At 45.4% G+C, this 24,522-nt stretch overlaps 1 protein-coding gene across 4 annotated transcripts in view; it reads right to left on the bottom strand.

Annotated features, from left to right (window-relative positions):
* Positions 1 to 22,489, bottom strand: part of LOC147625110 (E3 ubiquitin-protein ligase UPL3-like) — a 50,029-nt gene extending 27,540 nt beyond the window's left edge. For 2 of the 4 annotated variants that reach the window (XM_086818377.1, XM_086818376.1), the window contains exons 1-6: positions 21,716 to 22,226; positions 21,062 to 21,611; positions 20,843 to 20,953; positions 20,612 to 20,728; positions 20,348 to 20,527; positions 20,074 to 20,238 (exon numbers count right to left, since the gene is read on the bottom strand). In XM_086818377.1, coding sequence (XP_086674503.1) covers positions 20,074 to 20,238; positions 20,348 to 20,527; positions 20,612 to 20,728; positions 20,843 to 20,953; positions 21,062 to 21,610 — 1,122 coding nt within the window. In that variant the 5' untranslated portion in view covers position 21,611; positions 21,716 to 22,226. Of the gene's footprint in view, positions 1 to 20,073; positions 20,239 to 20,347; positions 20,528 to 20,611; positions 20,729 to 20,842; positions 20,954 to 21,061 lie in introns of all 4 variants that reach the window. The other 2 variants (XM_086818374.1, XM_086818373.1) reach the window with 1 other exon arrangement.
* Between the last annotated feature and the right edge of the window lie 2,033 nt (positions 22,490 to 24,522).

Raw genomic sequence — 24,522 nt, forward strand, 5'->3', positions numbered from 1 at the left:
CCCCCCTCAATACAGTTTGTATTCTCATGGCCAGATTCCTCCATAACATGGGGTGTGAGAACAACTGAAATACAATAAGATTTTATCAATGAAGAATCAGCTGTCGGAGTAGACTAAATCACAGGCACTCTCCCACCTTCACTAGGTGAACACCTGCCTTCACTGGTCTTTCGGGACCATCCACCAACAGGCACGCCCGTACTAACACCTCGCAAGATGAAGCACCGCGGAGAAAGAAATACCAGGTGCTCCCAAGTCAGCTTTGCTCCCAGTTTTTCCTCATACCCACGACCTTCACTGGCTCCTCTAAAAGTGAGGGAACAGTCAAAGCAATCATGGGAAAAAATCACTATCCCGGTGGCCTTCCATGGTGAAGGCAGCTAGGGGTGATGCTTGCCTACACAAAGCTTGTAAAAACAACACTTAACTTTGATTTTATCTGAATTTAAAAGAAAATATAGAAACAAGTAACTGGCAAAGATTTTAATTCAAATCTCAGTAGAGAAGATCATTCCCTTTTTGTTGTACTCCCAATGGGTGCGAACAGCAGGTACAAACAGGGCAGCCAGCCGGTACAAGTGTGGCAGCCACCATCAGGTACAGTAAAAGCAATCCAATGATGGGTACAAAAGCAGCCACATGCCTGCTCTGATGCAGCAACCAAGCGGTGTTGATGCAGTGGCCAACGACAGGGCTGGAGATGGATGCTGCTGCAGTAGCCGACACGTTCAAGGGCAGCACCTACAGATGTTGTAGGTGGGATCAAACAGCAGCAACCAGGCAGCTGAAAGGAGGCGTGTACAAGGCAACAACAACCACATGTTACAGGTGTTGTAGGCAAGCACAGGGACAGCAGCTATAGATGCTGTAGGCGGGATCAAACAGCAGCAACCAGGCAGCTGAAAGGAGGCGTGTACAAGGCAACAACAACCACATGTTACAGGTGTTGTAGGCAAGCACAATACTTGCAAGTGAGTGCAATTCAGCAGCTATAAGGAGGGTACAACAACAACTGTAAGGAGGGTACAACAACAGTTGTAGGCAAGTACAACAGAGCTGTAAGGTGGATACAACAACAGCTGTAAGACGGGTACAACACAGCTGTAAGGCAGGTACAAACAACAGCTGCCAGGTGGAGGGTGGGAGGCGGATACAAGGACTGCACACAGGCGAGTACAAGGAGCAGTCGGCTGGTTGGTGAATCCAATCCCCTCTCCTCCAATACAATCGGCGCCCCCTTCCATGAACCAACCACGTGTGTAGGGGGATTGTTTCCCATGCAATACATGCTTTAATTATTATTAAATCTTATTCAAAGGTTAGCTCTTGGACACCCACACTAGAAAGTGTCCGATCATTATTTGAAATGTGTGTGAACATCCAACTCTATAAACATTAAAGTTTACATTACTTCATGGATTTTACGTTTGAAAAGGCCAAAAAGGGCAATACTTACCACCTGTTCACACGCCACAACTCCTCATCAGCAAACAGCACACCCACAGTACACTAGGAGCGTCCCCGTCCAGTGTGCTGGCACATCATAGCAGGCTAACAGTCATGTGAAAACAAGTTTATGCATACAAACATAAATGCATGTGCACATGTAATGGACGAAATCTCCCTTTCATGAAACTTGTATAAGGATTTCTTGTCGAACACAAAACTGACACGACAGAAATGTAAATTCCTGGTTTTCGTATGGAGTGAGAGTCCCATAGGCAAAACACACATCCTGGCACGACCCTTCCTATGGAGTGACAATCCCATAGACAAGGTCGGCACAAATATCAGTCCTACCATGGAGTGACAATCCCATTGTGAGGACTTCCTAGTCTATTAAGACATGATTAAAATTTAATACAAGAACATATAGAGCGGAAAGCTAAGTTGTTTGCATTGAGACACAAGGCCTTGTTAAATAGGACCTGAAGAGGTACAAATGAAGAGGCACATCCCTGACTCTTGAATGAATAGTTATGTCTTTTGGACGTAGAGGTGTGTCCTTTAATCAATAGATGTGTCCCTTTGAAGAGACGAGTCCCTTGATGATGACCCATGTGACAAGGTGTGACCCTTCACTGGTGTCCTTTCAATGATTAAGGATAATTAAGTCACAATCATGACATTTCCTCCCACTTAAAATAAGATCCATGGTTATATAAGTGATTGTTGTTGGTGAAAGAACTCTTGACGTAATTCTAGGTACTGTTGTAGATCTTCATCACTTTGCCAAGTTGAATTTGAATCATCCAAGTCTTTCCATTGTACTAAGAATTCTGTAATAATCTTCTGCCGAGTTTCTTTCTGTCGTACATCAAGAATCTTTTCTCGGATTAAGATCATATGCTCATCTTCAATCTGTGGAAGATAATCTGAAATATCTGGAATGGGAGAATCTCCTTGTACAAACTTCTTGATCCATGATATGTGAAAAGTCGGATGAATCTTTCCCCATGAAAGTGGTGACTCCAACTTATAACTCAAAGGAGAATTCTTCTTAAAACCCGAAAAGGACCATAGTAACGTGGTCGCAATTTTGGAAAAACTGATTTCACTGTTTTATATCGATGAGGAGCCACGAACAAAAGAACCATGTCACCTTCTTTGAATTCATCATGTCAGCGACATCGGTTAGCTGCTTGTTGATATTGTTCTTGCACTCGAATCATCTAATCTCGAACTTGAAGAAGAACATCTTGCATTTCTTGAACTAACTGATCTGCTAATGCCACCTTGTGTTGAAGAACAAAGTTTGATGGCACAACTGGTATATGACCATAAGCGGCTTGAAAAGGCCTTATTCCTATTGCTATGTGATGAGAATTATTGTAAGCAAATTCTATCCATGGTAGATAATCTTCCCAAGATGCTAAGCCAGACTGAATATAATGTCGAAGCATCTCTTCAAGAATTTGATTAACTCTTTCAGTTTGGCCATCTGTCTATGGATGATAGGCTGAACTGAATGATGGCTCTGTAGAGCACCTTGAGATTCGTGTGATTTGGGCTGACCTCGATTTGCTGCTGCGTTGCTTTTGCTCGCGTGACTGTGGGCAGTTCGGTGGCATGGTGGCTGGCCTAGATGTGGCCAGCCAGCCTTGTGTAACCAGCAGCCAACCCACTGCTGTGTGGCTGGGCGCAAGGCGGCCAGCCCAAGGCACCCAGGGCAGCCAGACAGTGCGGGCAATAGGCATGTGCAGGCCAGCCAAGTAAGGCTGTTGTGTGCAGGCTACTATAGACTAGCCCTAAGGCTGGTGAGAGGCTGCGGTGAAACCCCTGTCAGAATACGCAGCGGAGATGATGACCAAATCTAGGAACACAAGAGCAAAAACGCAGGCAGAAAAACAGCACAAGAGAGAAAGATGTAGGCGTGTAACTCTGCTCTATATACACAAGAAGATCTCGAGGAATGATACAAATAAGGTATGGGGGCTGGGGTCCTATATATACCTCCCTAGAGGGCAGTCGACCAGCAGAAAGAATGCCCACGACTGATAAAAAAAGACCCACGACTGCATAAATGCAATCGGCCAGCAAACAGGTGCCCACGACTGATGAAATCCAGTCGGCCAGCAGCCCAGTAGCCCACGACTGATCAACATGGAGTCGGCCAACACTGGGGTGCTCCTGGCATCACCTGGCAGCCCTCCCAAGCCTCAGAAAAATGGGAAAAAATAGGGGAAAAATACGGGGAGTGAGGAAAAATGATAAAACACCTGATAAGGGCGGGCACACCCACAACAAAGGCCCTGGTGTATAAATCTAGACAGGCGATGACTTCTAACACCCCCTCTCAGCTCCTGGCTGTGTAACCAACCACTGGGAGCTGGGGTGCCGCCTGAGCAAATCCTGAGAGAGCAACTTCGTGAAGAGGTCCACCGTACTGTCCTCCGTCGAACAGAACTCCAGCAAGATGTCATCAGCAACAATCTATTCACGAACAAAGTGCCTCTGGATGACCATAGGTTCCTCCAGTGGAAGCCCAAGCCTGCTATGCAACCTCCTGCTGCTCCGTAAAACTGCTCCTGGGCTATAAGTAGATCCCCTCGTGTTCGAGTCTCCTCCCCAAACCGAGTCACTCCAACCGTGGAGTCGGACTCCATCCAACAATCCCCCTCCTGTGTAAAAGAGTCTCTGATCCTTCGCATGTCGCAGAAACCACAGGAAACGCAATCCTGCCTCCCAAAGAGACATCTGCAAACAACCATGAGCTCAACTGCCTCATCAAGAAGCTCCCGTCCAATCTGGTGTCCCCATCAACCAAATCAATGAACCATACAGCTTCTGAGTCATAGAGACATCACACTGCTCACAAGGATCAACACCTGTTACGGTGCACAAACAAGTCCTGGAAACCTTCTGAAGACCACGCAAGGCCTTCTAAAACCTGTCAACCACCCCCTCTGAATCCGGAACCACAAAGCCCAGAGAAACCACCTCCTTCTGCAAGTAAGCACCTGTCACCTGCCTGGCTTTCCGAAAGGTCCCCGTGGAAAGAACATCCTCAACTACTAAAGGTTCTATGTCCCGAACACTACGAGACATCAGAGCATAAGTGACCTGTTCAGCTTCCTCTGACTCACGAACACAAGAACTACCAACATCAGTACTGGAGAGTTCCTGCCAACTGCTGCCATCTACTGGCAAGCTATCCACCATCTGGTCTCGGAAAGCCCGCTCCAGTAGCGTGATACCCTGTTGTAAAGTGAGGCCAAATGCTGCCATATACCTCTGGCCAGCGTCATATGCTTTACATGATTGATTACCTGTGGTGTGCAGTTGAGAAAGATAAACGAACGGACCCTGGCGTTGGCACGATCCCACATCTGTGTCTGGGCCTCCCGATCCTTGCGGATCAACGGTAACTCCCCTTCCTCTACTTCCGGCCGTGGAACACCAACAACGATGAAATCGGCGAGGTCGTAAGACTCCAGAACGGATTCCATCATCACCTTCCATATGCCGTAGTTGCTCCCGTCCAACTGACGGTCCACCGGGAACGTGGGGAGTGTCGGAATCTTCACATGTCTCTCGGCCATCTCAAACAGATCTGCCATAGCGGGGATGTACTCTGAAAAGGATGGGTGGGTGGGAACAAAGAAGAACTAAAACCTGCAAGTGGCTGTCCAGCAAATCAGCCCGCCTTCCTCTTGCTTCTCCTCTTCCCGATCAGCCCGAAACAGTCCACCAATCAGCCACAAAACAGTCCCCCTCTTGCTCACACAAATCCCAAGAACTATCTAGAACCTAGGGCTCTGATACCATGTCAGAATACGCAGCGGAGATGATGACCAAATCTGGGAACACGAGCAAAAACGCAGGCAAAAACGCAGGCAAAAAAATAGCACAAGAGAGAGAGAGAGATGTAGGCGTGTAACTCTGCTCTATATACACAAGAAGATCCCGAGGAATCGTACAAATAAGGTATGGAGGCTGGGGTCCTATATATACCTCCCTAGAGGGAGGTCGGCCAGCAGAAAGAATGCCCACGACTGATAAAAAAGGACCCACGACTGCATAAATGCAGTCGGCCAGCAAACAGGTGCCCACGACTGATGAAATCCAGTCGGCCAGCAACCCAGTAGCCCACGACTGATCAACATGGAGTCGGCCAGCACTGGGGTGCTCCTGGCATCACCTGGCAGCCCTCCCAAGCCTCAGAAAAATGGGAAAAAATAGGGGAAAAATACGAGTGAGGAAAAATGATAAAACACCTGATAAGGTGTAACACACGGAAGCTCTGGGTAGTCTTCTTTCAGCCCTAAACACTCTTGGAAACCTTCTGATGCAAAAACGCACCATCTGATGCAAAAACGCAGGTAGAGAGAGAGTAGAGAGAGAGAGAGAGAGATAGAGAAGTGCTGGAAATTCAGTATATACTATGGTACAAAAAGGGTACATATCTTGCAGCCAAGGGCTGCCTTCTTGAAAAGGTGATAACACACCAAAATTCTGCCCTAGACTAGGACTCCTACTGACTCAAACCCCTAGTGGGTTGAATGATTAATTCTATGAGCACTTGGTGCCTTTTATAGGATTCTTGGACAAGGTAGGAGCTGGCCGATTGCTGGTCGGCCAGTTCTGAATACATTAAATGACTTTTAATTCAGCCGACTTGGTTATCTTGCCTTGTCATCATGCGCCTTCAGCCACCTTGCTTCCTGGTACAGCCGACAGCTCCTGTACTCAGCCGACTGCCCCCTGGTCTTTCTCCAAGTCCAACCTGTCCACTTCTGTATCTTGTGCTCCACACTCTGACTCTATCTGGTTCATACTATTTATCTGTTTGCCCCCTCTGGATCTAGCCCTGAGATTGTCCATGGCATCTATGATGCACATGACATCCCCCTCTGCTAAACTTGATGACGGGAATCCAACCTGCTCTTGGATGACTGTCATCATCCCAATCCTGTCCCGAAGTCCCTCTGTCATCATCCATCCCTGGCAAACCTTTTTCTCTGAAAACCCGGCCTGTTCTCCAAACCACTCTGTCTCTGATGAAGATCTATGCATCTGGTCTTCCTCTAGTCCACAATCCATTCCTGCCCTGACTCTGAACACCGTCTTGGTCTTCATTCCTGGAACTAAGTCTGGCACTCTCACATCACCCTTGGAGGATCAACCTCCCTTGGGACCGTTACCTGAGAACCTATCTGGCTCACGGAACTGCCATCCCCATCTGGCACTGTGGAACACCACCAACAAACCTCCTGGGAGTTCTTCCCGATCTGTGTTCTCACCTTGGGCTTCGAATCCGTGTACTTTCCTGTACCTTGGACCTGTACACCATCATCTGGGACTGATTCAGTATTTAGCTTGGCTGAGCCTGATGCTCTGATACCAATGTAACACGCGGAAGCTCTGGGTAGTCTTCTTTCAGCCCTAAACACTCTTGGAAACCTTCTGATGCAAAAACGCACCATCTGATGCAAAAACGCAGGTAGAGAGAGAGTAGAGAGAGAGAGAGAGAGAGAGAGAGAGAGATGTTGGAATTAGGGTTGCAGGAATGCACACACAACTTCAAGAAGATGAGGAAGCTTGAGCACAACACAGTAGTGTATTATGAGTGCCAAAAATGAAAGATAACAAGCCCTAGAAGATAATGGGCGTATATACAATGCACGGGGGAAAAAACCTCCTAGTGAGGGAAAAAGTGCCCCGGCGGTCCTAAGTGTGTTCACACACATCACTACTATAATATGGTAACAAATCCCCCCTGGAGTGATGCGGTGAACAAGAGCTAGCACTCATGTATAGGGAAGTGTCTAGCTATGTGGACGAATCCACAAAAGGGAGTAAGCCCAAAGCTTTGCGAAAAGCTTCGAACTTCTCACGAGGCAGAGCCTTTGTGAAAAGGTCTGCAAGGTTATCCTGTGTTGGCACATAAGCCAAACTGATCTCTCCTGCAGAGAGTCTCTCCCTGACATAATGGTAGTGCACCTCAATGTGCTTCGTACGAGCATGGAACACTGGGTTCCGCGCAACTGCCAACCATATTATAGTAGTGATGTGTGTGAACACACTTAGGACCGCCGGGGCACTTTTTCCCTCACTAGGAGGTTTTTTCCCCCGTGCATTGTATATACGCCCATTATCTTCTAGGGCTTGTTATCTTTCATTTTTGGCACTCATAATACACTACTGTGTTGTGCTCAAGCTTCCTCATCTTCTTGAAGTTGTGTGTGCATTCCTGCAACCCTAATTCCAACAATTGGTATCAAGAGAGAGAGAGAGAGAGAGAGAGAGAGAGCGAAGTGTTGGAAATTCAGTATATACTATGGTACAAAAAGGGTACATATCTTGCAGCCCTTGGCTGCCTTCTTGAAAAGGTGATAACACACCAAAATTCTGCCCTAGACTAGGACTCCTACTGACTCAAACCCCTAGTGGGTTGAATGATTAATTCTATGAGCACTTGGTGCCTTTTATAGGATTCTTGGACAAGGTAGGAGCTGGCCGATTGCTGGTCGGCCAGTTCTGAATACATTAAATGACTTTTAATTCAGCCGACTTGGTTATCTTGCCTTGTCATCATGCGCCTTCAGCCACCTTGCTTCCTGGTACAGCCGACAGCTCCTGTACTCAGCCGACTGCCCCCTGGTCTTTCTCCAAGTCCAACCTGTCCACTTCTGTATCTTGTGCTCCACACTCTGACTCTATCTGGTTCATACTATTTATCTGTTTGCCCCCTCTGGATCTAGCCCTGAGATTGTCCATGGCATCTATGATGCACATGACATAAGGGCGGGCACACCCACAACAAAGGCCCTGGTGTATAAATCTAGACAGGAGATGACTTCTAACAACCCCACAGGGCAGCCGTAGGGGTTACTGTGTGCAAACAGTAGCCACAGGGATGCTGAGTAGGGGTCACCCGCAGCATAGTAAGGCTGGCATGGCGAGGAAGCGCAGCATAGAGAGAAGAAAAGCATGCTATCGCATACTTGCTGCTGTGCGGCAGAGGCCAATGTGCAGGCCACCAGGCAGCACAGGAAAGCAAGGTAGGCGGCAGCAGCACAAGAAAAGTGGCAGCCAGAAAAAAGCTGGCCGCCAAGATAAGCGCCGCCAAGAAAACAAAAAAAAACGAGGAAGCCTAGCAAAAGAAAGCATTGGTTTTTTTAAGGTTTGTTTTTATTCTTTTTTTTGTAAAAATCGATATTTGCGGTTTCAAAAAAAAAAAGAGCCGAAATTAGCATGCTGTTTTTTTTTAAGAAACAGGTACGTTTTTTTTTTAATGAAAAAAAACACCTGCCTTCCCGAAGCTGATGGTGCGCGTGGGGGTTCCTTACCTGGTCACCTGTGCTATGGACATGGGAAGGACTATCGATGGCACTGTCGGCGGTTGCAAGGATTGTCAGGGCTCGATGGGGCTTCTGGCAACCCACATGGGACTGTACCTTGTTGGCGGGCACCCCTTTGGGGTGAGGAAGCCCAAGTTTTTGGGGCTGTTTCCCACGCAGCCACGCATGACGTGTGCACGCACTCATGCAGATGCAGGGAAGTCTAGCAGAGCCGCACATGCCACGGCCATCCGTGTTACCCGAGGTCTACCTCACGCAGCCAAAGGTTGTGGACAGCCACATGTAGGTTGTCCGGATAGAGGTGTACGACCGTCAGTGGGCTGCTCTACAGCAACAAGTGATGGCGACATGTTTTTCTATGATCTCTCTTCAGATTCTTCTCTCTCCAAAATGTCTAGGTTGTGTACGGGACTTTGTGGTGTACTTGTGAGGTTCGGATGCACGTGCTTCATTCTATCTCAGTTTTGGATTAGTGTGTTATGAGGTATGTGTTTATTTTTTCACATGCAAGGAACATGCAAGATAGAGTTTAACAATAAAAGCACAGTGTTATACCGTGTTATGCAAGTACACATGTTTGTTCTGGGATACACATGGGAGTTTTTACTCCAAGAACTTCACGGACACAGAGTTAGTCATGGCCTTGTACCATGCAAGACATAGACCTAATACCCTACAGATATTGGAATGACCATTGTTTTGGTTTTTGGGCTTTGATAGGCAAGACTTATCTACATATGTAGGATTGAGGAATAGTTGACCACACATTGACACTGTGGCTACACAGATATTTGATAGAGGGCATCTAGATTAAGTGAAACCGGCCTCTGATAGAAAACCAGAGTGCGGTAGAAGCAATCACCCGTCCACTTGTAGTCTAGATGAGAAACAAAACACAGATTGGAGCTAGAGTGCCCAAATCTGAAAACACAGCGACACATGTTGGCCCCAAAGCTTGGCGCCCCTTGCGGTATTTCTTTATTCAATTATATAAAAATGAATGGCTGAGTACAACACAAAGATCAGCCAAGAGTTTACACCTGTATATCCAATCTGACGGCCCACAAATCCTTCTCAGCACAGAGGATCTATGCACACAGATCTGTGTCTCCAAATAACACACTGTGCCTCCCTCTGATCAGCCAAGATCACTAAGCAGGCCAGCCATGGGCATACATCTGGCATAACTCAAGTGCATGATACATCATCTCAGCTCAAACATACATGTGCTGTCCAAACTCTGTCTCAACCCTTGTCAATCTGCCATACCCCTCCTCTCACAAGGGGCCAGATAACTCATATCTGCAACAGACATCAAGCAGTAGAAAGAGAGATAGATGAGCAGAAACAAGGCTTACCAAGTTCAGCTCGTGAAACAGCACTGGAGGAAGCAACAGCACCAATCTATACTTGCAGGCACTTGTATCCACAACCCTGCTTCACACGTGCTTGTACTTGCCTGTATCCTCCTCCTGATGTTCACTCTTATGCTGTCCTTGAAAATACAGATCTGAAAATCAGCTCTGTACCCGTCTGTACCACCTCGGGATACGTGCCAAGAGTTGTACTTGCACAAACAGTCTGCTGTCCACTCTTGTACCTGCCTGAATCTGAGTACACAGTTCTGTCCAGCACCTGTTTACGCCGCCTGCAGCAGTTGTACTTGCTGTACCTGGCTGTCCGTACACTGTACGGCAACCGTACAGTACTGTACTGGCTGTGTACTTGCTGGTACAGCCTGCACAGTGCCTGTGCGCAGAGAATCCAGCAGAGAAAGGAATCAGCAGCAAGTCCTGTGTGAAGCATGGACCAAGAAGAAGCCTGCAGCCTGTCCGTACAGGGCTGTACGGCTGGTTTGCACAGTGAAAACAGCAGCAAGCAATCTCCAGCAGTCGCCTCTTCCTTCCACTTCTCCATGCTTGTGAACATGCGCATGAAGGCTCCTCCACGATTCCTTTCCCAAAAGCTAGAGAGAGAGAGAGAGGAGAGAGATACACTTACTCCAAAAGTGGCCCTCTTCCCCAAATTAATCCCTAGGGCCCCAAACTTTAATAAGTCCCTAGGGCCACCAAGGCCTAGGGGCAAACTTTAATAAACATTAAAGTTTAATGTTTCTAGTTCCCCCCTTCACACCTAGGGATGTCCACACATCTTAAACTCTGTCCGGGCACCCCCCCATGTGAATCATAAAATATTCTGACTCTGCAACCACCATGCCCACACTTGTACTGTTCCATTTTCACAGGGCCATGACATTTAGTTTACATGTTGGGATTCGTTGTCAGGTGGCATGACAAGACGGTTATGCGACAATACCCAATATGTACGTTTTCAGCCTTACAGTCCTTAAGGTTTTGATGGTCCTCTACATAGCAAGAGTGTGTACAGATATTCACGCTATTCCAAGTATACCCGCCTATTCTTATACCAAGACTATTGAATCATGATTATTCAAGAATTTGCGTGATGCGCATAAGTTTTTGGAAGCAAGTTTTAGTTTCCAAGATTTTCTGGGTTTAGACAGATGCTTTGATTTGGATGCTGGTCAAGGTTGTTCTTCTTTGTGTACACAGATGTTGTCTAATCCCTAGACCGAGTTCTTCCTTTCGAGAACTTGTTTCAGTTTGTGGCACATGGTCAACCATTGGCATTTATTGTTTTTGATAGATCGCGAGACAAATCCACAAACTGGTGTTTTGTAGTAATCGTAGCACGGGTATGGGGTGTATCATGGTGGTATGGGACGCCATGATCCATCGCATGTTACGGGGCTACGCCAGATTGTCAAGACTTTATTCAGACTCTGCGCCTACAAACACAAGGCTATCTCCATATTTTTGAGGGATAGATGCTTTACTTTTGATACAAACAGTTATGATAGATGCTAGCTTGTGTCATAACCAGGTCTGTTGGAACAGTTGTTCCTTTCATGTCCAAGGTACTCAGACTTTCTGAGGTCTGTTTGGGAAGTTAGACTTCCGAGGTGATGAAGGACAGATTGATGATCTTTTCTAGAAGATCGGTTCTTCTCTTGTTTGGGAAGAGACTATTGTTTTGTTCCACTTGGTTCAGGCTTCAGTAGAGTAGGATCTGGGTTTTCCCAGTTTTGTGGTTTTTTCCAGACCAAATTTATAGAGGACATCAAGATGAAAGCATGGTAGTCAAATGGAAGATATTTCTGGTTTCGGGATAACTCTTTAGGATAGTGGTTGCTTACCTCTGGTACTGGTAGCATTGTCAGCTTCGAGTTACCCAGATGATCCATTTGCTCCGGATTTGGCTTTTGTGACTAGGAATTGACGCTCATGTCATGTTACTTGAGCACGTCGATCTCTTAGTCGGATTGTCCTTGAGACTATTGGTTTCGACCAATAGAGGGTGTTTCTCTAGTGTTGCGAGTGACAACTTATCCTTGAGTTCTTTTTCTTGAGCTCAAGAGTGAGCTCTTTTGAGGAAGGGGAGTATGTCATGTGCACGCTAGGGGCAGGCAAATTGGCGAGCTAGAGTATGATATGTTGTGGGTGGACATGTGCTTTTTAGTCCGCTATTGATATCGTGTGCTTTTTGGGCGTTCCTTCTCTATTTATTGGGGGAAGGGGTACAAGTTGGGCACACACCGACAGATGGAGCACAGGAGTGCAAAGCGTGTGGAGCAGGAGCACCATCGCGCACGAGGCCGTCGTCCTTGGGGGACAACCTCGGGTGGTAGAGGACACCGGAAGAGGACGATGGCAAGGCACTCACAAGAGCATGACGCTCTAGCTCGTGGCTTGGTGGGGACGGCCAAGATTGTGAGGTTCGCTCACGGCTGTCATGGTTGGGTGGCGAGTATGCCTACACCCAGATATGTTTCTTCCGCTTTGCCTTCTAGGGTTAGGGCTCGTTGCTTTGTCTTGCTTTTCATGGCTGTTTTGCAGGTTTCCTTCTCGGAGAGATCTCGGGATTTGACAGCCAGGAAGGCCCTGGCTATACCCACTAGCCATGGGAGGGCCATAGGAGTGCTTTAGGACAGTCCCAGGGCTCTTGCAAGGGGAACCAATTGGTTATCCAGTCCTAGGGGACTGTAGGGCAAGTATGGGGGGATCCTATACAGGCTGCCCAGCCTTCAGAACCATGGGCAATCAGTGCCCAGCCCTTTGTGCTCATGCGCCTAGTGCCAGCCAGTCAAGGGAGAGCATGCGCAGCAGTTTAGGGATTTTATTCAGCATTTAATGCTGTTTTTCTAGTCGTGGGAAGAAAAAGAGACAGCCGATTGGATCAGGGTTGTTTCTGTACGACGTACGACGGCATATTGTACGAAATACTGTACGGCACGATACTGTACGTACTCGTACGGATTCCCCCCCCCCCCCCCCCCCCCAAAATATTTATTTTGTTAGGTAATGGTCTTTCTTTTGCTTATCTATGGCTGTTTGAGCTTCCTCTATACTATGATGCTTCCCTCCTTTCTAAAATACTCCATACGGTATTGTATTGTACGAACCGTACGGTATTGTATTGTACGAACCGTTCGGTATCGTACCTGACAACTATGGACTGGATAATAAGCTAGCCGACTGCTTTATTTGAGGAGTATAAATACGTGAGCCACAAATCCATTGTGTTATCTCATCATTCACCAAGAGCTAAGGCAAACAAGGGCCAGGACAGCCAAGAAGTTGCTAACGCAAAGGGGTGAAGGACTACAGGTCAAGGGCAGAGTTATCTCAGCCAAGAAAGGTCAAGTTTCCTGTACTTTCTTTTCAGATTTACATCATTCTAATAAAGCAAATACACCATTCGTGGTGGGGGCTCTACAGAGGGTATTCGGGACCCAATACTGTGTCCTCTCCCTCTCTCTCTCTCTATTTTCTGCACATCTTCATTCAGTTTTGTGCGTTAATTTTGTCGTGAAAAGTGTGCTGATTTCTGAGCATTGAAGTTACCGATCTCTCCCGAAGCTTCCGCATGTTACAATTGATTACTTGCAAAAGGAGGTGGATGTTGCACATCCTCCAGGCTTTGTGGTTCTGGATTCAGAGGGGGTGGTTTACAGGTTTTCGAAGGCCTTGAATGGTCTTCAACAAGTTTCCAGGATGTGGCATCCCACCGTAACAGTTGTTGATCCTTGTGAGCCGTATGATGCCTCCTTGACTCGGAAGCAAAATGGTTCATTGATCTGGTTGATGCATACCATATTGGACGGGAGCTTTCTGATGAGGCTGTTGAGCTCGTCTGTAGAAGACTCTTTGGGAGGCATGATTGCGTATCTTGTGGTTTCTGCAGCATGCAAAGGATCTTGGACTCTTTTACACAGGAGAGGGATTGATGGATGGAGTCAGACTCCAAGGATGGAGTGACTCAGTTTGGGGAGGGAAGCCAAACACGAGGACCTTGACATCAGGCTATAGTTTTTCCCTTGGCTCAGGAGCAGTAAAAGGCAACCAACTTTTGCCTTGTCATCGACAGAGGCAAACTACCAGGCTGCTTGTGGTGCTGCTTGCGAGGTGGTGAGGTTGATGCATACCAGATTGGACGGGAGCTTTCTAATGAGGCTGTTGAGCTCGTCTGCAGAAGACTCTTTGGGAGGCATGATTGTGTATCTTGTGGTTTCTGCAGCATGCGAAGGATCTTGGACTCTTTTACACAGGAGAGGGATTGATGGATGGAGTCGGACTCCAAGGATGGAGTGACTCAATTTGGGGAGGGAAGCCAAACACGAGGACCTTGACATCAGGCTATAGTTTTTCCCTTGGCTCAAGAGCAGTAAGAGGCAGCCAACTTTTGCCTTGTCATCGACAGAGGCAGAGTACCGGGCTGCTTGTGGTGCTGCTTGCGAGGTGGTGAGGTTGCAGAGGTTACTTGGTAGGATTGGGTTTCCACTGGTGGAATCCACGGTCATCCAGAGGCATTTTGTTCGTGAAAAGATTGTTGCTCATGACATCTTGCTAGAGTTCTGTTCGACGGAGGACAGGGTGGTGGACCTCTTCACGAAGTCTCTATCTTAGGCTATGCTCCGGCGGCACTCCAAGTCACTAGGGTTGGTTCCACATCCAGGAGCTGAGAGGGGGTGTTAGCAGTCATCTCCTGTCTGTATATTTACACCAAGGCCTCTGTTGTGGGTGTGCCCGCCCGATTTAGGTGTTTTCTCATTTTTCCCCACTCCATATTTTTCCCTATATTTCCTATTTATTCTCGTGTGGGAGGTTGTCTTGTGGCTCATGGTTGATCCAGTTGTGTGGCGCAATGCTTGAAGATACACACCACTTGCAATACCCACACTTATGAGATTGAGTTGGCAGATGGATTGGGTTTTAATTGCAATACAACGGCTCCTCGACTTTCCTTTCGTATTCACCTATATCGTGATAAGATGGATTTTGAGGTTATGCCTTTGTCTCGATACGATATGATCTTGGGTCAACAATGGCTATATCAGTATGATCCTATCATCAGTTTTCGTAGCCACACTTTACAATTTGTCAAAGGTGGTATGGACATCGATCTCCAAGGTGTTCACGATCAACCCTCCACACCAACCTTGTCTGCATTACAGGCAAAGCGGTGGGTTCGTAAGGCCGATTGCTCTTCAACACTCTTAATGGTTTTCTCTGCTACAGAGACGGTGCCTGACCAAAATTCCAAAGTGGCATATTTGGCTCAACCCTTCTTTGCCCCGCATTTGGATTTGTTTCTTGCAGAACTACCTCCAGTTTTGCCTCCTTGACGTCCTGTGGATCATCCGATTGATTTATTTCCTGGCAATTCACCACCAACTTGTGCTCTGTATCGGGTCTCTTTTGCTAAATCCCAAGAAATTCAACGCCAGTTAACGGAACTCTTGGACAAGGGTCATATTCATCCTAGTCAGAGTCCCTTTGGTGCACCAGTTTTGCTCGTGAAAAAGAAAGATAAGTCAATGCAACTTTGCATTGATTATCATGCTCTCAACAAACTGACCATCAAAAATAAATATCCTCTTCCTCGGATTGATGAATTATTTGATCAGTTGCTTCATGCCAAAGTATTTTCCAAGATTGATCTCAAGTCCGGATATCATCAGATCCATATTCCTGAAGGTGCTGAGCACAAGACTGCCTTCCGCACAAAGTATGGACATTATGAGTATTTGGTCATGCCTTTCGGGTTAACCAATGCCTCGGCAACTTTTATGAGTCTCATGAATGACATCTTTCGACCATTTCTAGACAAGTTCGTGATTATTTATCTGGATGATATTCTAGTATTTAGTGCTTCAATCGATGAGCACAAAAAGCACCTACATGCAGTTTTCCAGGTTTTACGAGATAATGCACTTTTTGTCAACCCAAAAAAGAATTTTTCAAGGCATCACTAGGGTACCTCGGGCACATCATTTCAGCTGAAGGCATTTCTGTGGATCCTAAGAAGATACAAGTTATTCAGGATTGGCTGACACCACAAAATATCCATGATGTCAGATCGTTCTTGGGTCTTGCCAATTTTTATCACACGAAGGTCCTAAAGTTTTCAAAAATTCCAGCACCTTTGATAGAGGTTTTGAAATCAGCACCTGCTTTTCGATGGACAGATGATGCTTCTCATGCCTTTGATAGTCTAAAGGTGGCATTGACAACAACTCCGGTAATGCCAATCGCAGACCCCAGACTTCCTTTTGAAGTTATGACAGATGCTTCTGATCTTGCAACTGGCACAGTTCTCATGCAACAAGGCCGAGCCATCAGTCATAATCATTCAGTGTTGGTCATGTCCACTCCCGGCTAGTTCAGGTGTGAACCCAGCTTACTCACTGGTACTTTTTCCCTGTGATTGGACACAGGTTTTTTCCTTGTGTGAACACACTTACGTGTGTTGGGCACTTAGCCCTAGGCCTTTTAGTACTCACTTGTACTTTCATTTCACATCATTATTGAGTACATCTTTTCCAACACTCACGTTTCTCTGTGCTTGAGGTTGTGTGTGTGTGTGTGTGTGTGTGTGTGTGTGCAAGCTAGCTTCCCTCCTACCCAACACTGGTATCAGAGCATTGGTTAGGGTTACACCTTCCTGCCTCCCAACATTAGGGTTAGGATTTGCCTCCCACTTCAACCTATTGTGCATACATGCCACATTCTCTTTTTTCTTCTTCTTTTTTTCGCGTTTTTACGACGCCTGCCAGATCTGTGCTGTGCGCCGCCTCTACCGTCGCCCTCACAGCCTTCGCCGCCGTTCATCGCCTTTGGATCTAAGTTCGCCGCCCTGCATCTGAGTTCATCACCTCTTAGACCTGTGCACCACCGCCTCTGCCGTCGCCCTCACGGGTAGCCGCCGCCATATGACGCTACGCCTACCTCAGATCTGCGCCGCCCTGCTCCGCCCCTGTGCTACCCGTATTGCTGCTCGTTGTACCTGCCCCAGTGTACCAATCCAACATTGGTAGTTGTGGCGAGCACTGACAACATACAAAATTTGGGGCATTTGAGATTTTTCAAAAATTTCAGCCCACACAAATTTGCAGATTTACAAGTTTGTGGGATTTGGCATTGAAATTGCACATTTTGCTTGTTGAAATTTGGGGCTTTTCACCATTGAGCCTGCAATTGCAACATTGGTACACATTGGCATTGATTTCAGCAGATTTGGTGCATAATTGCACTAGAAATTTGGGGATTTTGCAAAAAATTGACACTATTTACAGGTAAATTTTCGGGTATTACATGCACATTTGGTTGGCATGGGACATTTCCCCCAATTTTTTGGGTATTACAAGCACTTTTGCTTAGCATTGGGGCATTTGCTCCAATTTTTGGGCATTACAGCATTTGGTGCAGGTGACAATTGCTTCTTTAGCAGCTTTACAGGTGCAAATCCGGTTCAGATTTGGTCTAATTGGCTACCTAAAAATTAGGGCTTTTCTACATTGAGCCCATTTTTGGAGCATTCGACCAATTTACCTTTGATTTGCTAGGATTTGAGCACTTGCAGCTTTTATAGGTGTCAGCTAATCGTGTTTTTCACGGCACATGTATACATTTGTGGTTTGTTGCAGTATTTGTATGCCATTGTGGACATTTTGACAAATTTGCATCATCGTGCAGGACACTTGCAAATTTGGGACATGCATATGTATTTCTTGTGGTGAAGGAGTTCCCTTTCAGTCCATTGATTATCCTGCTATTTATCTCCCGCATTCTTACGGTTTTGCTAGGCATTGCCTACTCGTGGTGACTTGTGACAAATTTGCTGTATTATCATGGCCAACAGTAATAATGACCTCTTTGGATTGCTATCTCAAAAGGACAAGCTCAATGGGGATAACTACCCTATGTGGGCTTATATGATGCGTCGTATTTTGGTTGCCAAGAATGTATGGTTGTATGTGGATGACACTGAGGAGCGTCCTCTTGCACCTCCTCTAGCAGAAGGTGAAGTGATTCCCGCTCACCCTCCTGCAGGTCCACCTCCTCATCTTCCTCCTACTCAGCAGCAACGTACTTGGGATGCTGGGGATGCTCACGCCCAATATGCGGATATATATATGTGTGTATTTGTATGTGTATGTGTGTGTGTAACACATGGATATGATTAGACGTTAACTTTTGCATGAGCACTTTGCAAGTTGTGAGCCCTTATCTAAGGACCATAGTTACGTGAAATGAGATTGGGAACGAGAACGGAAATTTCAAGGAGCTTGTAACGAGGAGACATTATTGTTGGGAATCGAGGTCTTACATGTGTGTGAACTAGAAATGAAGCTCAAAAACAGAGAGGCAGGGGAGACAACTCCTTCTTTACAAAGAAGAACTTCAAAGGTATAAAGTATTCCCTTTGTGGTAGAAACACATGTTGCGAAGGATTACTATTATAAGACGCAGTGCAAACATTGTGGGAAAAACAACCACAATGAAAAGAATTGATTTCACAAAAAGGTAGATGCCAATATCATTGAGAAGACAGAGCTTTCCAGAGGAAGCAAACTATTGTTATGATGAATGGGCTTTTTAAAGTCCAAGATATGTGTTGTTTTCTATTGAGTTGTGCGTGAATCTGGCATGAGAAACCATGAGCCTAGATTTATCCTTGACGTGGTATGAGGTAATTCCTTGGGGGAGGGGAGGTTGTTGGGAATCAAGGTCTTGCATGTGTGTGAATCCACTTTTATGAGCGAGGTAGTGTGTTTGCGTGTGAACTACCTCTTAGAGGGATATAATAATAATGACATAAGCAATGATGTCAGGAGGAGAACCTTTGTAACCTATAAAGGTACTTGTACTTCATTGAATCAATCAAGCAACTATCACATCTGCACATTTGTACAATGAATATTTCAAGTGGGTTGCGTAATTATGTGGGAGAACGCAACCTACCTGAACCTAGATGATAACTAGCGACTTGCCCCTCACACAATTATGGGAAACTGTTGAAACAGGTCCCCTACATGCTGGAAATGGTGTTTCCCCTTTGCTTGCAACCTGAAATGTTTTTTCGTTAAGGAAAAATTTATCTCAAGTGGGAAATGGCCGGGAAAGGGGGAGAACGGTAGGGGGGAAACGTTTCCCTACTATTTCCCCCCTATAAACTCTCCAAAGCTCCCAATTTCAGGGTAATATTATCTTCTTTTGTTCCTTCTCCTCATCAATCCCATTTCCCCAAGCTCTAGTTATATACTCTCCTAATTTCTTACTTCTCCATATGTTTCTTCTCTCTCTCTCTCTCTCTCTCTCTCTCTCTCTCTCTCTCCTTTTCCATATCTCCCTTGCTGACATAATTATTGAAAGCAGCTGCAGCTAGGGTTTGAGGGTACAGTGCTCAGTTATGGTGGTTGAAAGATCTTCATGACAGGTGTAGGATAGAGAGAAGAGAGAACAAAGCTCTTAGAGAGAGAGTAAAGTACTCGAACAGGTATTTTCAAGAACGAGGCAGGGCTGAACCAAGCCAGACCTGAATGGTATTAACAGCGGACAAATGTGTAGATCCAGGCACCCAATTGGTGGAGAAACAGGCCACCCAGCACCACATGTGACGATGCAGCATTAAATATCAATTTTTCCCAATTTTTACCAGTCTCGGGTTACTCTAGGGTTAGGCGACTGGAGAGGGACTCCTGTATAAGATGCCTTTGGGAGATTCATTCACTATCTCACAATTTTGGAGTCACAGATACAGACATTCTTTTCACAGCATACAGAGACAGAAACAAGCATGAGAGGAAGAGAAATTGATGACCACTGGACACCCTCATTGACAACACTGCAAGCAAGAGACCTAACATCCGACACAACTATTTCAAACAAAAACTCAAAAGAAATACCTGTTCTGGAGGCCTGTTTACTGAAGAAGGTGAAACAGAAATGCTAGAAACCAATCCAGATCCTGCAAGGATGTCCTTAAGAATGCTGCTGATGTTCAGAAGTAGAAGACTCTCTGCAGCAACTGCTGAACCACTTGCACATGTGGATAACAATCGTATCAAACCCTGTAGTCATTTGTCTGGGTCAGCTAAGCCGTGAGGAATTTGCGAAAAAAAAAACACCACAATTCTCATCTGACTCCATTTTAAACATGGGTGGCCAGCTGCCACACACCGTATATGTTGAATTGCTGAGAGAAGTTTGTGAAACCATGGCACCACTGGACGTGCTCACAGAAACGAGGCGTACTGCTTGTGGAATCAGACCATGTGAGCAGAGCGTATCCAGCTTTTCTGATGAAGAGGCAAAAGACTCTGCTATGCGAGTCAAACAGACTGACGCATGCTCCACCACCTGTTCCAAATCCCACCAAAAAATTTATAGGATACGTCATGTTATAAAGCATTGTTGATACCACCTGTAAATCCATTAGCTCACCTTCGAGTCCTGGTACTGAAGAAGGTTTGTCAATATGGGGACAGCCTCCATTACAAAATCAGATGCATCTGAGGGCAATTGCCGGCAGATGTTTGCCGCAGTGGAGACGGCAACTCTCTATGGGAAGTGTCATAGAAAAAGGCATGTAATAGATGTAAGCATTGGAACAAACCTAACCTTCTACAACGCGACTTTTTCATACAATGCAAAACTGGTCCCTTAGTTTTATACCTGAACTCCAGTGGAGAAAAAGTCAAGATAAGATAGAACTGCAAGCAGCGCTCCTGCCCGAAGACACGCTGTCGGATGCTCATGTGATATTTTATCAAGAGCTTGAAGAGACTGAAAGAACCGTTTCTTCCTCAAAACTCAAAAATTATTCATGAAAGCGCTTCCAAAGAAGCTATCACGCAGTCAGCCACCAGAGTATATATCAAGGATTATTCATACCTGCTCGGCCAGATCAATGTACTCGATGGTCAGGAGGCGGGCACAAAGGCACGGTACAGCGCCATAGTGTACAACAGCTGCACACGAGGACGGCAGCACATCACAGAGGTGTGTAAGCGCCCGTGCTGCTAAGAGCATCATGTCAGGGTTGTACTCGTGATTTAGGAGACCCACCAGGACTGGTACAAATGAGTCCACTGAGAAGCTACCGAGGGATTCCTCGGTTCCAATGGAGAGCAATTCACAAAGCTGCGAGAGAGCCTCGAGTTGTCGCCCCTCTTCACCATCTGCCCTCAAGCCCGACAAGATTCTCTTAAGCTTGCTGCTCTGATGAGGGCTAGAGGATGGGAGGAGATCATCGAGGCCAGCCCCAAGCTTTCTGAGGAGCCCATGGAGGGCACTGCTAGCAGAGGCCAGGTTATGCTGCAGGCTACTGTTGCCCTCTACATCATTATGGTCATCATCACCGACGGGTGCCGGCCTTTCTCGGTCACCACCACGCTGCTCTTTCTCCTTGCCCTTGTCGGCGGTCTCTTTCTCTCTATCCATTCTGAAAGACGGTTTGCGGCCTTGATCGTCGTCTTTATCGAGCTCTTTTTTAGCAGTTTTGGAAGCAGAAGATGAGGAAGGGAGGGAGGGAGAGTCCATGCTTACCTCTTGGAAGCGAGAGACAGTGGCGATGGGCTGTAGCCGGTTGTTAATGGGGCGGGGGGGGCGAGGGAGGGGGGCGATGGGGGCAGAAAGGCGGGCCCTCTTGCTGTGGTTGTTGTTGTTGTTGGGCGATGGCCTTTGTCCTGTGGCCTCCGCCCGCTTACGGCTCCGTGTTTCCATAAAAGACCTGGCCGCCCCTGCACAACCCCTCTCTCGCCTTCTCGCCTACTCCTGCTGCTGCTGCGGTAGTCCCACCATAGCACCCTCTTCTTTCCCCAACTATGCGATCCGCATACCCATCAAAAACCCTACGTGACACAGAATCGAACACACAGTATAACTGATTTGGGCCCAATGGCGGCAGTCGATTTCTAAAGATCCAACAGTACAGAGGCCTGGCTATGGCGATGCTAGGTCGGTAAGAGGAAGGTCGCAGAGAAAAAGAGGCCAGCATGAGGGGAGAATATCAATATATAAATGTAAAGGGAAATGAGCAGAGATGCAGAGAACACAGAGGAAGAAGAGAGGAGTATGACAAATGATATGTATTAGAGGGAAACCTCTCCTTTTAAGGGGTGGAATGAAAGACTATGCCATCATACGAAGCTTTCACCCCATGACCAGGCTACAAAACACATTAGAGGAAGATTTCACCACACTACCAAAAAAACGTTTTGGGGCCTTATTTGGCTACAAAACAAGATTAAATTGAGGCCATATTAGCAACCTTCTCGTCTTAAGCTATGACCCTTCCCCTTAAGTTGGACACCTTTCTCTGACATTCACAAGTAGAGAATAATACAAGACATCAAGTTTGAGATGATGAATGGGCTATAGCCGATATGTTGCAACCTTTAAATCCATGGACTCGGGTTCACGTCCCAGCATAGCTAACTCAATTCTGACAACTACACCTATCTCCCCCTATATATTGCACCTTTCGTCTCACTAGTCTAGCCTAAAGAGGCAAAAAACCTTTTAAGCTGGCGGAAGATCGCATCTAGACCCCTCAATGGTGGCTCCTTAATGCAGGCTTGACATGTGGCTTCTAGCTGAAAACTTGCAAATACAACCTTTTAGAAAATGCACACTACAGTAGAATTCGATATGGCCACATGTAATGAGCTACAAAAACTGCAAGGTACAAAAACTTCAAGGTAGTTAATGCATAGAGCTACCCATCAAACGAAAAATAAAAAAGTTGTTTATTTGACTTTATCAAACTAATGAAAATCCTTGTTGTTTTGCAAAGATATCTTGGTTTTTTAGCAATGTGAATAGAAGAGACAAGTATAAATGTTAGTTGGAGAGCATTCATAGCCCAACTAACTAGGAACATGACCTTGGTCTTATAGTGTCATAATTGTGCACTACCCTAAACTAGTCTATTCATTGAGATCAAGCATCACATCCATTTGATAATGCTATGTCATAATTATGCACTATGATGAAGGACAATTCTCTTTGTCATAGAGGCATCAAAGACATTACTCTTGATTTCAACGCATAAACTAAAGTACTTTGTATAAAGATAAGCATTGCATATATTTAATTTCATTTATATTTATATCAAGACTAAAGCACTCAACATATTGAAGAATATTGAAGACTCCCATATTGAAGGGTATTGAAATTCCCACATAAAGACTCCCATATTGAAGGGTATTAGAAGTATCCCACTTTTTTATATCAAGACTAAAGCACTCCCATATTGAAGGGTATTGAAATTCCCACATAAAGACTCCCATATTGAAGGGTATTAGAAGTATCCCACTTTTTTAAAAAAACTTTGCAACTCTTTATTATGATTGGGGTAGACTATACTAACATCATCGAATTTACTCATCATGAAGGATTCCTATTTCCCAATTTTGTGACTAGAGCACATTGCATTATGATGGAGGCATCACATACAAATTTTGGAATGCTTCATAATATGCTAAGCCTAATGTACACTTATGTAAGAAGCCTTGACTATAGTACTTCACATAATGTTAGGCATCACAAGCACTCAATTGGAAAGATTTTCTTGGAGGGATTCACACACATTTGATTATGCTTTCACACTTGTTTACTCTTGAACATGAACTGTTGTGACCTTATAAGTAATGCATTCATTCACTTAGGAAGAACTCACATTTATGCATTATGCACACAAAGGTTTTGTAATTCCACATTAAGTTTAGACTAAAGCACTTTAAATTATGGTGAATCCTAGTTGTGGACATTTTGATGTGATTCTTTAATTCACAAAATTCCTTGATCGAACAAAAAGACAAAGTTGAGAGTGTTCTCAAAGAAAGCGGGTGTGTTGTACCCTATATCTCATGAAGAGAAAGAGAGAGTGTTGTACCCTATATCTCATCAGAAAGAAGAAAAAGGAAAAGAGCTCCAAATCATATAAATTTATGAACCAAATTTTCAAGAAAATAGAGTTTTGAAGAAAGTTACTCTTGAGAGCTCATAACCACCTGCCAACCCTTGAGCTCAATCTCACTCTCATGCTTTTTATTTTAAAAAATGAATCTTAATCTCATCTCAATCTCAATCTCAATCTCATCTCAATCTCAATCTCAATCTTCTATAACTAATTAAGTCAAGAATATTAGAAAGATGGTTAGCTATTGTTAATATTTCTAAGAATCAGCTTCAAATCATAATCTATCTAGAATCATCTTTTCTTAGTGACAAAATATAGAATTAAATAATTATCAAATATCATATCTTCTAAATTCGGATTTACTTCCTAGTAAATTTAGATAACTATAGGATGATATAGGAGTTGCAAAGATCTCATCAAGATCTATACT

The sequence above is a fragment of the Cibotium barometz genome, chromosome 24 (genome assembly GCF_041138505.1).
Source record: "Cibotium barometz isolate CiBa-2024 chromosome 24, ASM4113850v1, whole genome shotgun sequence".
Lineage (NCBI taxonomy): Eukaryota > Viridiplantae > Streptophyta > Polypodiopsida > Cyatheales > Cibotiaceae > Cibotium > Cibotium barometz.